Raw genomic sequence first — 15,445 nt, 5'->3', positions numbered from 1 at the left:
GCTGCATTTGTGCACTCCAAACAGATTAGCAATAACTCTGTATTCAGTACAACTGGCAAGCTTGTACACAACAATAGCAACCACCATTTGAAGCAAAATCAGAGCACTAACGATCTTTTCCTTTAAACTTAAAACTCCTCCCATCAATCCACAGAGCTTACTGAATGAACTTCGAGAGTTCAAGTTCAAGTTTTCTTTCTATTCTCCGTCCGAAAATTCCTTCAAAACAACTCTCTACCACCAGTCTTTGTTCCGATCCTGCATCCAGCAACTCCAAAACCCTACTGGTGGTAGCGTCATGTTTGTGACACAATTTTGGAACATTTTTCAATGCTGTCTGCTATTTAATAGCAGCGTAGCTATTAGAAACGTAATATTTGTAATCTCTGCCAATATTACAGCGGACATTAGGTACAACAAGAACTGGGCTGTTGACTTGTGAGGAGCCGCAAAGATGCCTTGTTTTGGTGTGACGTCATAGGTCAACCGGAAAAGCAATACATTTAACCGCTCTAAAAAGAAATTAACGCCCCCCAGTGTACGGAGGGCACACAGCGTATGACCAATAGTCGCATTAGAAAGTGTGCATGGACACTGGGGCTTCACATGTCGGTGTGAAAATACAAAAAAACTAACTGTTTGAGAAATCAGTCTAATTTTGTGCATGGAAACATAGCCTGTTCCAGTATATCCAAGAACACACCGACAACAGCTGGTGCTCACATGACTTTGTTTACATGGACAGATGCAATCACACACATGCGTGAGATTTCTTACAGCACAACACGTCACGCTTTTGTGACTCCGCAGCCTTACATGTTTACATTCAGTTCTGTCAAACAGCCTGGTAGCACAACCGACCTTTACATCAGTGGGGGTTACAAGGTGGAACTAATCTTTGATGTACATTTAAAGTAGCAAACCGCAAGTCTTGCTTGTAGCTCTCTTAGCACCATCAAGGTGATCAGACTCTCTACAAAACTATGAAGGATAGCCGGCAAGCTAAATATTACCAATGACTGTTTGATAGGCTCCAGCACCCCCCGCGACTCCGAAAGGGACAAGCGGTAGAGTGACACTCTGGAAAAATGGATTCTTATGTTCTTGTTGACTTTAATTGGATTATTACTGTGTACAACAACTTTATTTGGTTCCATATTGGATTATTTTACAGCTTTATTAAAAAATATGCACAAAGCTTGTTTAATTGCATTAAAACTGAGACTTATTTTTGGAGACCGTTTTGACCTTTTTGACCAAACCATATATGTTGGGCAGGTAAACTGAAGTACCCCTTTATGTGATTATTGGCTTTGCTAAATCAACCAAAGTAATGATGACCTAGGACCTTTGCACAGTGCTTCATGGGTGGGAACAAACTTACAGATAGAGGTTCCTCTGGTTGTTTGTCATCTTGTTTGGGAACATCAAGCCGGTCAATGAAGCCCTGTAGCTCCTTTCTAAAGGCTTTCAACTGTGCGTTAATGCGATATAGCAGCTCATGTTCTCGGATTCTGAGAAGCAAATGGTAACTTTTTAACAGTCGGAGTCAGCCTGTTGGGTCACTTATAGCCACCTGCACCTCTTACATACCTGCCGCCTTCCTCGTCATCATCCAGCCTGGCATACAGCTCACCATTCGTAACATAAACCCGAGCCTCAGCAATGATGGTGCTGGTGTCAGCGATGAGCCTGTCGATGGTCCGGCACAGCCTTTCGGCCTCGATTCGGATGTCTATCATTTGCTGCCGTTCCTTCAGGCTTCTGGATAAAAAACGGCTCTCCACAGGCGAGTAAAGGGAGCGTGTTGGAGTAAGGCAACGGATGTTCCTCACTTCATCCGGATCACTCTCACCTCCAATTGGGCCCTCCCTTTTACGGTGGGGCGGAAGCAAGCGAGGAGAGGAGGCCGAGGCTGAGGGGGTGTCATCGTCCCGCCCTCCGTCACTTTCCGCATCACTGTCTCGCGGGCTGCCTCGGATGCCCAGATGGGAAGCCAGGTCGTAGCGCTGCATGTTGGATAGCAGCACTCGATTCTCATACTGGAGCTGCAACACTTTGCCACTCAGCTCATTGATCTGCAGACGGGCTGCCTTAAGCTCCTCCTGGAGGATCTCCACTTTAGCAAGGTCAGCTCCTCCTGGGGTTTTGAAACAAGCCAACAGTGAAAAGTGGGACACCTCTGCAAATGAGACTTTAATGCGCTACTCCTTATAAGACACACTTTTCATCAGTTAACACATAAATGAACATTGTTTTCAAGTGACTTCAAAAAGGAAAAACAAACCTCCGTGTCTTGAGCCAGCTTCATGGGATCCAGCCTTGTACTTCAGCTTGTTCAGCTCATTTGTCACCTATACACAAACAGCAGTGTCCATGTTTAGTTAGAGGACATACAACCTTAGTCAAGCAGGCTTAATTGGGGCGCCAAACAGAATTTTTTATTTTTTTTATTTTCTTATTACAAAAAAAAGTATTCCTTTTTTATTTATGTAAACATATTTGTATCCATTTTTTTAAATCGTGAATTTAATTTGATGCATGTTTTGTACTAAAACCAATTCATGAGAAATAAAGTTAAATCATTTCTACATGATTGTTTACCAGGCAAGGACTATCAATGATCAATCACCACGGAGGACATTAAAACATATTTGTAAATTTGCCGTTATATTCATAACAGTAACAGAGCAGGAAGAGGCAAGGAATATGTTTGCGGTAAATTTAATATGAAGCGGCCAATCATTCAATAATTGACATTTTATATGTGCTTCTTCACGCAAACTGGGCCACCCACGGATCGTGGAGCCAGAGGCACAGTGTGTGATCTGCGTATAGCAGAGCTATTCACCTAAATTATTTTAGAGGCCACATTTCCAGAAAGCTAAGGACAGGGGGTCCGGACTTATATTATCCTTATTATTCTTTATTTTGGGAACCGAAATCTTCTGTGTCAGAATTACACATTTCAGAAAAAATAACCGTGCCAGAGGCAATTGCTCTAAGACTGCAAGGGAAGCTCAGCTTCCCCTAAAATGTCAAAAAATAAGTGATTAAATATATAGTGTTGTGTGTACATGTTATTTACTAAATATGCGCTACAATGCGCTCTTTTATTCAGAATCAGCTTCTTATCACTGGTAATCAGCTTCTTATCACTTATAACTGGTTTCCTCTCTCTCATTCCCGCAGCTTCACAGTGCTTTAAACAGTGTAGACGCTGGCCGTCCACAGAGTTCAGTGGGGAAGCATACACTGCAGCGAAACGAGATGATCGAGTCACTGGATAAATGATGGGCTTTGTCCCGCTTATTGGACGCTCAGCGTCTCTGGGGGTCTATGGGGCAGTGGGCTGGCCTCGGCTGGCCCGGACGCTGAACTTCTGCATGATGATGGGATGATCTGTCTAAGGCTGATTTCCTTTTGATTGACAGCGAAATGAGCGAATCAGCGATCTTGTGTTGTAAACGTCCGTGGGAGCATTTTTCAATATTTATTCTGTTGTTCTGAGTTGAACCGTAGACTTTCCTGATCCTCTTAGCGACATGTTCTTTGTTAAAAACGACTAGCGACAAATAGAGCTTCTATTTCTGGTGTTTTTTTATGTTTGGAGACTGACTTCTTTCACTCTGCAGTTTCTGTTCCTGCCAAGCAGCGGGTGCTGCTGAGTCCCTCCATTGTCTCAAAGCACTCACAGGCGGACAGACTTCGCACTAGCCTCGCGCCAGTTTCAGCTAGCGAGCTAGCTAGGTTGCAAGCTGCACATAATTGCAGATAATTTGAATGTTTTATTTAATTATTTATTGAACTACAAACATACATTTATGATGCACACAGGTGTACAAACTATTGTCATTAGTGGCAACGATTGGAGCTACATCTGCAGGTGTAGAGAAGAGTTTCTCTTGTTTAAAGCGGCTCAAGTCTTACACCTGCAACACCGTGGGCCAAGGCAGTTTAAGCAGCCTAGCTCTGCTGGCCATTGAAAGGACACTTGTCAAATCCCTGGAAAAGACGCCTTCTTGGTACGACAGGGTCACAGATCACTTTCTTAAAAATTAACGGAGGGTAGAATTTACGTATAAATAAACCAACACATTTTATGATGTAGGCCGAAATTGAGCTTCCCCTCCTTGAAAGACCAGCATCCGCCACTGAACCGTGCTATGCAAAAATAAAAGTGTTTACTGCAGTGGATGCTGGTAAATGGTCTGTATTTATGTAGCGCTTTACTATACCTGGAACGATACCCAAAACGCTTTACATTATACATCCCATTTTCTCATTCACACTCACTCACTGATGGCGGAAGCTACATGCAAGGCCCTAATCACGACCTAACAGGGGCAAGGGTAAAGTTTCTTCCCTAAGGACACAACGACTCAACAAGGAAGGCGGAAGCTACAATCAAACCTGGAACCCTGAAGTTGCTGGCACAGCAGCTCTGCCATCTGCGCCCCGCCGCTCCTTTTAGGAGGTTAAAATGTCAATGCAAAAATCTTCCAAAGTGTTTACATTGGTCCATGTTCTTTTATACAACAAGAGCAGTCTAGTGTTTTTAGGAATTTGCTGCAAAACTGTTAAATTTTCTCCCAAGTTGTGAACTGAACTCCGGGGCCGGTCTGGTGTCATGCCCAGGGCAGATTTGGTCCCCGGTCTACCAGTTCAATAGCCACAGACAGTGAAACGACACATCTTAACGGTGATAATATAAATAGTTTTCATCTTTTAAATACTTTATCTATGAGACACAAATAGCTGTTATTGTAGTGACTCGAAGTCAAACTCATGCAACCAAAATTAACAGCTGATTGTCAAGACTGTCATAGACGTACATCTTACAGCACATTATTCATTCCCTCCATGAACAGTGCAAAAAGTGGCCGACGTTAATCTTTTTAGGACTCCCAAATGATTATTTACCTTTTTGTTTTCCTCCTCCACATCTGCTAAATTTCTGCGCAAAAGTTCTGCTTCATCCTCCACCAGTTGCAGCTGCTGCCTCAGCTCTGAGAGAGCTTCACCCTGCTCCCTGCACTGTTGACCTTCACTGCCATCCCCATTCAGTCCTGCAGCCGCCATGCTGGAAGAAAACATAAGCAAGTGCTCGAAACTGTTGGGATTTACCTACATTTCACAGCCCCATTCAAAAATGTTCAGAGATTAGTAATGCTTTGCCATTTCATTAGAATATGAATCACCTGTCCTCTCTCATGTCATCCAGCTCGGCCTTCAGTCCCCTGTTCTCTACCTCCAGCTCCACAATCTTCCTCCCCAGGATGTTGGCTTCCTCCTCCACCAAACGTAAACGAAGCTTCAGTTCAGACTCGCGCGTGGTGGGAGGACCTCCTGCTTCACCTTTGGGCAGAGGGCTGTCCACGTCTCCGTAGAATGAGCGGTACTTTTGCAACTCTTGCTCAAGGCGATCCTTCTCCTTGTCTATCTTTGCCATCTTTTTTCTCATCAAGACAGCCTCCTCCTTGATGAAGGCAAGCTGACACTTCAGATCTTCATGTTCTTCCTATAACAAGGGAAAATTGTGTTTTTTTACCTTAATTTATTTTACCTTAATATGTGTTTGGTTGTATTATAATGGTCTGTATTACTTTTTAGTATTTTTAATGTACCTTTCCTGCAGATACTCAACAACTAATTGACCCACCTCAAATGGAGTCTGTGGAGCCTTTTTCTCTTTCTGGCCATCTTTACTTCCCTTTCTTTTCAGTGAAAGCTAAAGATAAAAAGAGGTTACATCATCCACACCATCATCATTACCCTCATCATCATTGCTGCTTTCTCTGTCATGAAGGACTCAATGGACAACATAATAACTCATAGGCAGAAACACACAAAAAACATTACCAAGGCTAAAGAATATAGACTTTATGAATAATACAAATTATACTGAACAAAAATATAAACGCACCACTGTTGTTTTTGCACCCATTTTTCATGAGTTGAACTCGAACATCTAAAACTTTTTCACAAAATACCTATTCCTCTCAAATACTGTTCACAAATCTGTCTAAATCTGTGTTAGTGAGCACTTCTTCTTTGCCAAGATAATCCATCCCACCTCACAGGTGTGGCATATCAAAATGCTGATTTAACAGCATGATTATTGCACAGGTGTGCTCTAGGCTGCCCACAATAAAAGGCCACTCTGAAATGGGCAGTTTTGCTTTATTGAAGGACTGGGGGGGGTGAAAAGCAGTCAGTATCTGGTGTGACCACCATTTGCCTTAGGCAGTTCATCACATCTCCTTGGCATAGAGTTGATCAGGTTGTTAAATGTGGCCTGTGGCATGTTGGTCCACTCCTCTTCAATGGCTGTGCGAAGTTACTGGATATTGGCAGGAAATGGAACACGTTGTCTTATACGCCGATCCACAGCATCCCAAACATGCTCAATGGGTGACATGTCTGGTGAAAATGCTGGCCATGCAAGAACTGGGATGTTTTCAGCTTCCAGGAATTTTGTACAGATCCTTGCAACATGGGGCCGTGCATTGTCATGCTGCAACATGAGGTGATGGTCTCAGGAATGGCACCACAATGGGCCTCAGGATCTCGTTGCGGTATCTCTGTGCATTCAAAATGCCATCAATAAAATGCACTAGCGTTCGATGTCCATAACACACGCCTGCCCATACCCTAAACCCAACCCCACCATGGGCCACTCGATTCCCAACATTGACATCAGCAAACTGCTCTCTCACACGATGCCGCACACGCTGTCTGCCATCTGAACAGTGACAATCGGGATTCATCCGTGAAGAGAACACCTCTCAACATGCCAGATGCCATCGAATGTGAGCATTTACCCACTCAAGTCGGTTACAACAACTAACCGCAGTCAGGTTGAGACCCCGATGAGGATGATGAGCATCTAGATGAGCTTCCCTGAGATAATTTCTCACTGTTTTTGCAGAAGTTTTTTGGTTATGCGAACCAATTGTTGCAGCAGCTGTCTGGGTGGCTGGTCTCAGACGATCATGGAGGTGCACCTGCTGGATGTGAAGGTCCTGGGCTGGTGTAGTTACACATGGTCTGCGGTTGAAAGGCCTGTTGAATGTCCTGCCAAATTCTCTGAAACACCTTTAAAGATGGCTTATGATAGAGAAATGAACATTCAATTCACGAGCAACAGCTCCGGTGGACATTCCTGCAGTCAACATGCCGACTGCACACTCCCTCAAAACGTGCGAAATCTGTGGCATTGTGCCGTGTGATAAAACTACACATTTCAGAGTAGCCTTTTATTGTGGGTAATCTAAGGCACACCTGTGCAATAATCATGCTGTTTATTCAGCATCTTGATATGCCACACCTGTGAGGTGGGGTGGATTATCTTGGCAAAGAAGAAATGCTCACTAACACAGATTTTGACAGATTTGTGAACAATATTTGAGAGGAATAGGTATTTTGTGTACATAGTAAAAGTTTTAGATCGTTGATTTCAACTCATGAAAAATGGGAGCAAGAACAAAAGTGTTGCGTGTATATTTTTGTTCAGTGTAGATTGATACCCAATGAAAATAGGCACTGTCTCGTAGATGATCACTTCATGACTGTTGAAGGAAGGCCATTATTTGAATTTACACCTGCTGTACTTGAGCCCCCTCACCTCTTTTGCTTTCTCTAGCTCATTTTGAAGAGCTTGCTTGGTGACCTCGACTTCTATCAGCTTCTGTCTCAACTGGTCATTCTCCTCTTCTGTCTTTGTCCTCTTCTCCTCCACATTCTCCAGTTCATGGTGCAAACGCACAGACACATCTTTTGCCACCTGGTTAGAGGGTGACGATTTAAAAGAGTGGTATTCATATCGGAGCCTAAACAAGTAACAATCAGTGCGTAATAAAGTTCACCTTTAGGTCTTGCTCAAGACTTCTGAGCAGCTCTCCATCCACTTGGCCACTCTCTGTGAAGCGGATCCTTTTCCTCTCCGCCTTCTTCAGGCGATATTGGAGTATTCTACAGTTCTTGTTGGCCCTCTCCAGCTCCCTGCGCATATCTTGTAGCTGGCAGGCGTCTTCCTCGTAGAATGTGTCTCGCATCTCATCCATCTCTGCTCGCATCTCCTCGATTTCAGTCTTGCGAAACAATGGAAATGATTGACTAAGCTTTGCGACTTTAACAGGTGCAGTAACGTCATATGCAGGAAGTGTCATTATCGCAAAATGTAAATACCTTGAGATCGTCATTTTCATCCTCAAGTCGGTCTATCTCCTCCAGTAGTGTCTGGTCCTGCTGGGGGGCTTGTTGTGGACACTGGGGCTCAGGAGACAGCTCCAAGGCAGGGGGCGAGGCTGGTGTCGTCTGCATCTTTGTCCCTTTCTTCCCTAAGCTTTTATTCAGGTGATACTGAATCAGCTCTGATTGCAAGCACCCCTCCTTCCAGAAACCAGGTCCGCAGCCGACTGTACTCTTGGAGCTCTTCTTACCCCCACCCGTCGCCGCAGAGGCTTCCCCTCCTCTTGTGTTTTTGCTCCTCAATTTGGGGGATTTGGATGCGCAGGGCTGGTCTGACACCACTCTGTTCGGATCGCCCCTGGAGGGGGAGGAGGCATCAGGGCGTGGGGAGTCACCAGATGTCTGGACGCCGCTTCTGTCTGCCGCCGCCCTGCTCAACGTGGGGCTTTCAGCACCTGCAGCCTGGTTAGCAGCCGCGCCTTTAGCTGCAGGAGCCCCCCCGGCCTGCCGCTCCCGGCCGGTGGACACAGGAGAATGTCCTCGGCTGCTTCTCCCTCCCCCTCCTCCTGCTGCTGCTTGCTTTGAGGCGACAGGTTTTGACGGGCTGCTCCCTTTCTGTGTCGCTTTAGACCCGCCGTCTTTGAGGCCGGCCGGGGAGGAAGAGCGCGGCTGCTTCCGGCTGCTATTGTCGGCAGTGGGTGATGGCTGCATCATGGTGTCAGAGGATCAGCGCATCCTCGGCAACATCATCATCCCCTCCCTGCAACTGCAACTGCAACACAACATCACCCTGCAGCTTCAGACTGAATGTGTAGGTAAGCTTTACAGTCAGTCTTATCTCTTGACAAAACCTGACTCAGACAAATGGTGTAGCTTACATCAAGTGTGAGTCCCACTTTGATGAGATGCGTGTAGGATCAGCTGCAGCTCAGCCAATTAAACCACTTATCGTAAAAAGATGTCCATAAGCAAAAATAATAATTGAACACTTGATACTAATACATATGTCCCCTTGTCTTGAAACCATACATGCTAACTAAACTACAATATATATCAAGTATACCAGCTGAACCCATTTCCTGTCAGCCATCTCCTCTCTTCTTACATGCATGATGACTCATTGTTACTCAAGATGAACTATGAAAGTATGACTGTTTTATATACAGTATATATAATATATATAATTTTATATTCTAATTATATATATATATATATATATATATATATATATATATATATATATATATATATATATATATATATATATATATATATATATTTATAGAAAAAGTGTCAACAATCACATTTTTCAACCACAATGTTAATAACTGGCCCTACCTAATTCCATGCAAAAAACAGAGCAGCTAGTTCCATAGGGTGTCTTTTAGATGACCCATTGTGAAAAGCAACAGTAAGTCAACCTTGGAGGCCAGACAGTCTATACAGCCCATTATAATATTGAGTCTATGCCCTTTTAGAAATAGTCACACCCTCTTTGACATCATAGGATATAATGAACAGCATCTAAATGTCCTTTTCTTACCTTTATAGTCGGATGCTGAAGGGTGGTGGTGATGAAGGCAAGAGGGGGCGCCGACTCCACAGCCTCCCATTCTCCAGCCACTTCTCTTGCATATTCATGACATTACATCATCGCTGCGAGGGCTGCTCTCATTGGTTGGACTAAAAGGGTACAGGAAACACACTGTGTCTGTCCCTTTAATGCGCTCTTTCTGGACATTTTTGCTCCAAAATCAGACGGTTCACTTATTACACTTGATATTTATTCTTTAAACATAATACTGCCTTGTGTCTATCGTGACTTTCAAGTTGGAAGTGATCTATCTATCAGTAAGGACTGCAGTCCTCATCAATTTATGAGGCATTTTAATGAGATCCCTTAAAGGCAAACTGCACTTTGCTCACAATCCCTATGTAAGACAAGAACACATAGGTCTTTCTTTTTTATGCATTCCAAGTCATGAAATATGGCAAGTACAAAGTGGCTAACAATGCAGCTAATTCCGCCCATAAAGCCTTCTAAAAAGACATCTAAAAAGCGCAAACAATACTCCATTTACATCTCATGACTTGCATATTAACCAAGTATTAGCAATATTGTTATTATAAGTGCTAACGCAGACAAACTATTTCTAGCGGCCCCGCGATCACAGCGAGCCAAACTATCTTTTGCTGCTATATTGACATATTGAACCGGTGAGTTGCTGCATCGCCTCTGAGTTGGTGAAAGTTAAATCTGGATTATAAATCATGCTTCTCACCTGGATAGTATGAGGATGTGGCCATAATCCAAGAAGTTGGTCAACTTTGACATCAAACTTATACCCGGAGATGGTGAGAAAGACACAAAAAGATGCTCGTTTTTAAACCTGTGTGAGGATTATGACTAATTCTTCATCTAAACGGGAAGTTGTATATATTTCATCAGTCGGCATTTTACAGTTAGGGCCTGATTTACTAAGAGCCAAATACCTTGTTAGCAATCTATAAAATAGCGTGTACTATTAGTTAGCTTACTAAGACAATTGTATGTGTACAATTGTAAAGTGGTGCAGACTGCCTTATTTAAATTAGGATTTTGCGTGTACTATACAGGACATCACGACAGAGACACTCATTTACTGCACATTCATGTTATCATGCTCCTAACTGTGGCGTTTTGCAATGTTTTCAAACATGCAGTAGACATGTACCACTTTTCATGGACCTTTAATAAGCAGTCCTGCAGTGCGTCTACTAAGAAACTACTCTTTTTTTTTTTTTTTACAGGTAAAAGTGCCCTCATTGGAGAGAGGCTGTACATTACTAACGACTAAAGAAATGCACACTTAAAGAAGTTGTTTTTTTATAAAATACATATTTTATTAATAGATATATTCAATGTAAAAAACAAAACAAACATCATTAAAAAATGCTAATAGACACCAAAACGCATCAATTAAAGGTGTTTTAATCAGCCCCTTAAGTCCTCCAGCAGCTATTAAATATAAAACAATGTTGCTGAATAGACAATATGTCTAATAGTTTTCAGTCCAAAATGTTGACACACAGGTAGTAATGGAAGATTCTCGTCTGTCAATTGTGTGATCCTGCAGCCGTGTGTGGAGCTGTGAGTTGGCACGTACCTCTGATACGTGCCAAATAAAACACGAAGTAGTGCTCGCAAAACGGTGATGAGTGTTGATAAATCACTTTGCTCGTGCTAAAAAATAATATTTGCATCTTCTCCTCACAGTGTCGTGGGCATTCTGATGGTCAGCATATATTTTGCATATTAATAAAATTAAAATTAAAACAATTCTGCTCACTTAACAGACGCAATTTACTTTGCACACGTTTAGTAGATCAGCTATGCGTGTGCTATCAAGTTTGCACGTGTTTTAGTACATGCAAACCTTTAGTAAATCAGGCCCCAAGTAATTGTTATATTTTGTTCATAGTTTGTATTTCTTGTTTAGCACTTAGCAATACAGCTACATGATGCTATAGCGTTTCACTAAAGCTGGATCTGTTTAGCGCACAGCTAGTAAAACTTGTAGATCTTCCTTCTTATATTCAGGCTCAAACATATGGTTCCGGAACATCATATGTCCCAAAGTAGTCTTTGTATTTTTCTCACAAATTCTGCCATGAGTAGTAGTGGTGTTGTTGTTGTTGAAGGGAAAAACAAACGTTGTGATGCGTCTTTGAAATTAATGCGCCGCCATATGCTTAAAGTGAGCAAACCATTTTACTTTTGCGTAGTATGATGATATTTTATGTGCCTGTTACTACATTACATACTTACAGCATGTATATAAAACATTGATGGAGGTTTTTTAGAGTGCTTTATAGGCGGAATGGAGAAACTCCCATAGGCTCCATTGCTCGCTGACTTTTGCTTGTGTTTATTCACGAATGAGTATGTATGAAAAAAAATAAAATGTTTTCTTGTCTTACGTAAGGAGCTTTGGTAATACTTCTTTCAACAGCAGTATCACTGTGCAGGTATTTTTACTGGTGGGAACTTAAAATTGTATGATCAAAAGAAATATTTATTTAAACAAAACCAAACATGATGAAAACAGTAAAGTAAGCAAATGTTGCTTTTCTCTCCTACAAAACCCAAAACCAGTGAAGTTGGCACGATGTGTAAATCGTAAATAAAAACAGAATACAATGATTTGCAAATCCTTTTCAACCTATATTCAATTGAATAGACTGCAAAGACAAGATACTTCTCGTTCAAACTGGTAAACTTTGTTATTTTTTGCAAACATTAGCTCATTTGGTATTTGATGCCTGCAACATGTTTGAAAAAAGCTGGCACAAATGGCAAAAAAGACAGAGAAAGTGGAGGAACGCTCATCAAACACTTATTTGGAACATCCCACAGGTGAACCGGCTCATTGGGAACAGGTGGGTGCCATGATTGGGTATAAAAGCAGCTTACATGAAATGCTCAGTCATTCACAAACAAGGATGGGGTGAGGGTCACCACTTTGTGAACAAATGCGTAAGCAAAATGTTGCACAGTTTAAGAACAACATTTCTCAACGAGCTTCTGCAAGGAATTTAGGGATTTCACCATATACCGTCTGTAATATCATCAAAAGGTTCAAAGAACCTGGAAAAATCACTGCACGTAAGCGGCAAGGCCGAAAACCAACATTGAATGCCTGTGACCTTCGATCCCTCAGGCGGTACTGCATCAAAAACCGACATCAGTGTGTAAAGGATATCACCACATGGGCTCAGGAACACTTCAGAAAACCAATGTCAGTAACTACAGTTTGTCGCTGCATCTGTAAGTGCAAGTTAAAACTCTACTATGCAAAGCCATTTATCAACACCCAGAAACGCCGCGGACTGATGCCAAGTGGAAAAGTGTTCTGTGGTCTGACAAGTCCACATTTCAAATTGTTTTTAGAAACTGTGGACGTCATGTCCTCCGGAGCAAAGAGGAAAAGAACCATGCGGACTGTTGTAGGCGCAAAATTCAAAAGCCAGCATCTGTGATGGTATGGGGGTGTATTAGTGCCCAAGGCATGGGTAACTTACACATCTGTGGAGGCACCATTAATGCTGAAAGGTACATAGAGGTTTTGGAGCAACATATGTTGCCATCCAAGCCATGTCTTTTTTATGGACGCCCCTGCTTATTTCACCAAGACAATGCCAAGCCACATTCTGCATGTGTTACAACATTGTGACTCCGTAGTAAAAGAGTGCGGGTACGAAACTGGCCTGCTTGTAGTCCAGACATGTCTCCCATTGAAAATGTTTGCCGCATTATGAAGTGTAAAATATGACAATGGAGACCTCCGGACTGTTGAACAACTTAAGCTGTACATCAAGCAAGAAAGGGAAAGAATTCCACCTGAAAAGTTTCAAAAATTGATCTCCTCAGTTCCCAAACGTGTACTGAGTGTTGTTAGAAGGAAAGGCCATGGTAAAACGTGGTAAAAATGCCCCTGTGCCAACTTTTTTGCAATGTGTTGCTGCCATTAAATTCTAAGTTAATGATTATTTGCAAAAACAAATTAAGTTTCTCAGTTCGAACATTAAATATCTTGTCTTTGCAGTCCATTCAATTGAATATAAGTTGAAAAGGATTTGCAAATCATTGTATTCTGTTTTTATTTACGATTTACACAACGTGCCAACTTCACTGGTTTTGGATATTGGATTTGGATTGTGAAATAGTTATGAGAGGTTGTATTATTTTCCAGTCCAACAAAATCCTGATGCAACGGCAATGCAGCGCAGAATAAACCTTAACAGGAGACTCATAATAGGGACATGTCACTTGAGGTTCTGCCTGCCAAATGTTGTTTGCAGGAATTTTCTTGACTCTGTTAGGGAATAGTTCCAGAAGAGCAGCTAAGGCCTGTCTTTCATGAACTATTCCATACACATATCCAACTGACTAGCTATTTTGCTTTGTAAATACCGTATGACAAAGAGGGCCATGATTATTCCATGTCCTGAAGGAGAATGAGCTTGCAAAAATCATCAGGCTTTTTGCAAGCTTTTAGTCTCAGCTAATACAAAGCCTGCTTTCAATTACAAAAACTCGACAAAACAATGTTGAAATCATTCGGCAATAAACTGAATTGATGTGTTTTCTTAAAGTTTGTGCTCTCCTTTTTTACAGAACCATGGATGCCCCTCCCCTCAACCTTCCAATCTATTTACGCCCGAGGACCATTCACTCCTAGGCTGCTTGATAATAGATGACAGATGTCTGCATTGTGGAGGCTTCTATGAACCATGCAAGGTAACAACAATGATAGAGGTCTGTCTTCCATACCTTTATATATTTCAGTTTCAGTTTATTTCAAACATGCATAAAATACAATTCCAATGCATCAGATATTTCCAGTTGTTTCATCACATCATATCTGAAAAAGAGTAGGAAGAAGCAGAGCTTATTTAATCCTACCCCTTTTCATATCATAGCAGTTGTATCCCATTTATTTGTCCTCTATATATAAATAGCTTGTTCCTTTCCTTGATTTCACTTAAAAAAGGGAAAGTTCTTCAAAAAGACTCTTTTTCATAACCTAACACTGCATTCTGCTAATTATTTACACATGACCTTTAATTGGACACCTGCCAAATGTTGCACACTTACTGGCTCTAGCTACACAATAATTCAGCCATTAGACATAAATATTGTTTTTCTTGATGGACAAATGTTATTTTTACTATGTTGAGTGTGAATGTTGTCTGTCTATCTGTGTTGGCCCTGCGATGAGGTGGCGACTTGTCCAGGGTGTACCCCGCCTTTCGCCCGAGTGCAGCTGTGATAGGCTCCAGCACCCCCCGCGACCCCGAGAGGGACAAGCGGTAGAAAATGGATGGATGTTCTTACAGTGTTTACTGCTTTGATGGGTTGGGTGCAGTGGTCAAATTGTTACAAAGCTGGCACTATGAACCAAAGTTGAAGAAAAACATACAATCTAATGTTGTAACACTGCTGAAGGATACCTCCCACTCATTATATCTGCTGGGGACATCTTAAAACACCCATGTTACCACACGTTCTGTAACCTCACCCCCCCCCACACACACACACACACACACACACACACACACACACACACACACACACACACACACACACACACACACACACACACACACACACACGTACACACACAAGCAGACCTCAGCTGGTTCAATGAAACATTGGGGGGAAGGGGCTGAAAGAGTGGTCATGGGAGGAGTTGGCAGGGTGAGGGTGTGG

At 42.3% G+C, this 15,445-nt stretch overlaps 1 protein-coding gene and 1 long non-coding RNA gene across 4 annotated transcripts in view; one reads left to right on the top strand and one right to left on the bottom strand.

The window, feature by feature from the left end:
• Positions 1–9,811, bottom strand: part of LOC133660216 (protein SOGA3-like) — a 13,087-nt gene extending 3,276 nt beyond the window's left edge. The window contains exons 1-11 of one of the 2 annotated variants that reach the window (XR_009827785.1): positions 9,737–9,811; positions 8,191–8,965; positions 7,869–8,093; positions 7,628–7,786; positions 5,663–5,731; positions 5,202–5,521; positions 4,924–5,083; positions 2,288–2,354; positions 1,856–2,140; positions 1,594–1,781; positions 1,385–1,514 (exon numbers count right to left, since the gene is read on the bottom strand). Coding sequence is in view for 1 of the 2 variants with exons in the window: in XM_062063503.1 (XP_061919487.1) it covers positions 1,385–1,514; positions 1,594–2,140; positions 2,288–2,354; positions 4,924–5,083; positions 5,202–5,521; positions 5,663–5,731; positions 7,628–7,786; positions 7,869–8,093; positions 8,191–8,907 (2,394 nt within the window). In the remaining variant the exon portion in view is untranslated. Of the gene's footprint in view, positions 1–1,384; positions 1,515–1,593; positions 2,141–2,287; positions 2,355–4,923; positions 5,084–5,201; positions 5,522–5,662; positions 5,732–7,627; positions 7,787–7,868; positions 8,094–8,190; positions 8,966–9,736 lie in introns of those variants that run through there. The other variant, XM_062063503.1, reaches the window with a different exon arrangement.
• On the top strand, positions 8,494–15,445 carry LOC133660218 (uncharacterized). 2 transcript variants are annotated; one of them, XR_009827787.1, is made up of 3 exons: positions 8,494–9,004; positions 9,745–9,884; positions 14,351–15,445. It is a non-coding gene; the product is annotated as an uncharacterized LOC133660218 (long non-coding RNA). The 2 variants fall into 2 exon arrangements; XR_009827786.1 differs by having other exon boundaries at positions 8,494–9,008.

The sequence above is a fragment of the Entelurus aequoreus genome, linkage group LG11 (assembly GCF_033978785.1).
Source record: "Entelurus aequoreus isolate RoL-2023_Sb linkage group LG11, RoL_Eaeq_v1.1, whole genome shotgun sequence".
Taxonomy (NCBI): Eukaryota; Metazoa; Chordata; class Actinopteri; order Syngnathiformes; family Syngnathidae; genus Entelurus; species Entelurus aequoreus.
Note: the sequence above shows the minus strand (reverse complement) of the source record. Positions and strands in the feature narration are given on the sequence as shown.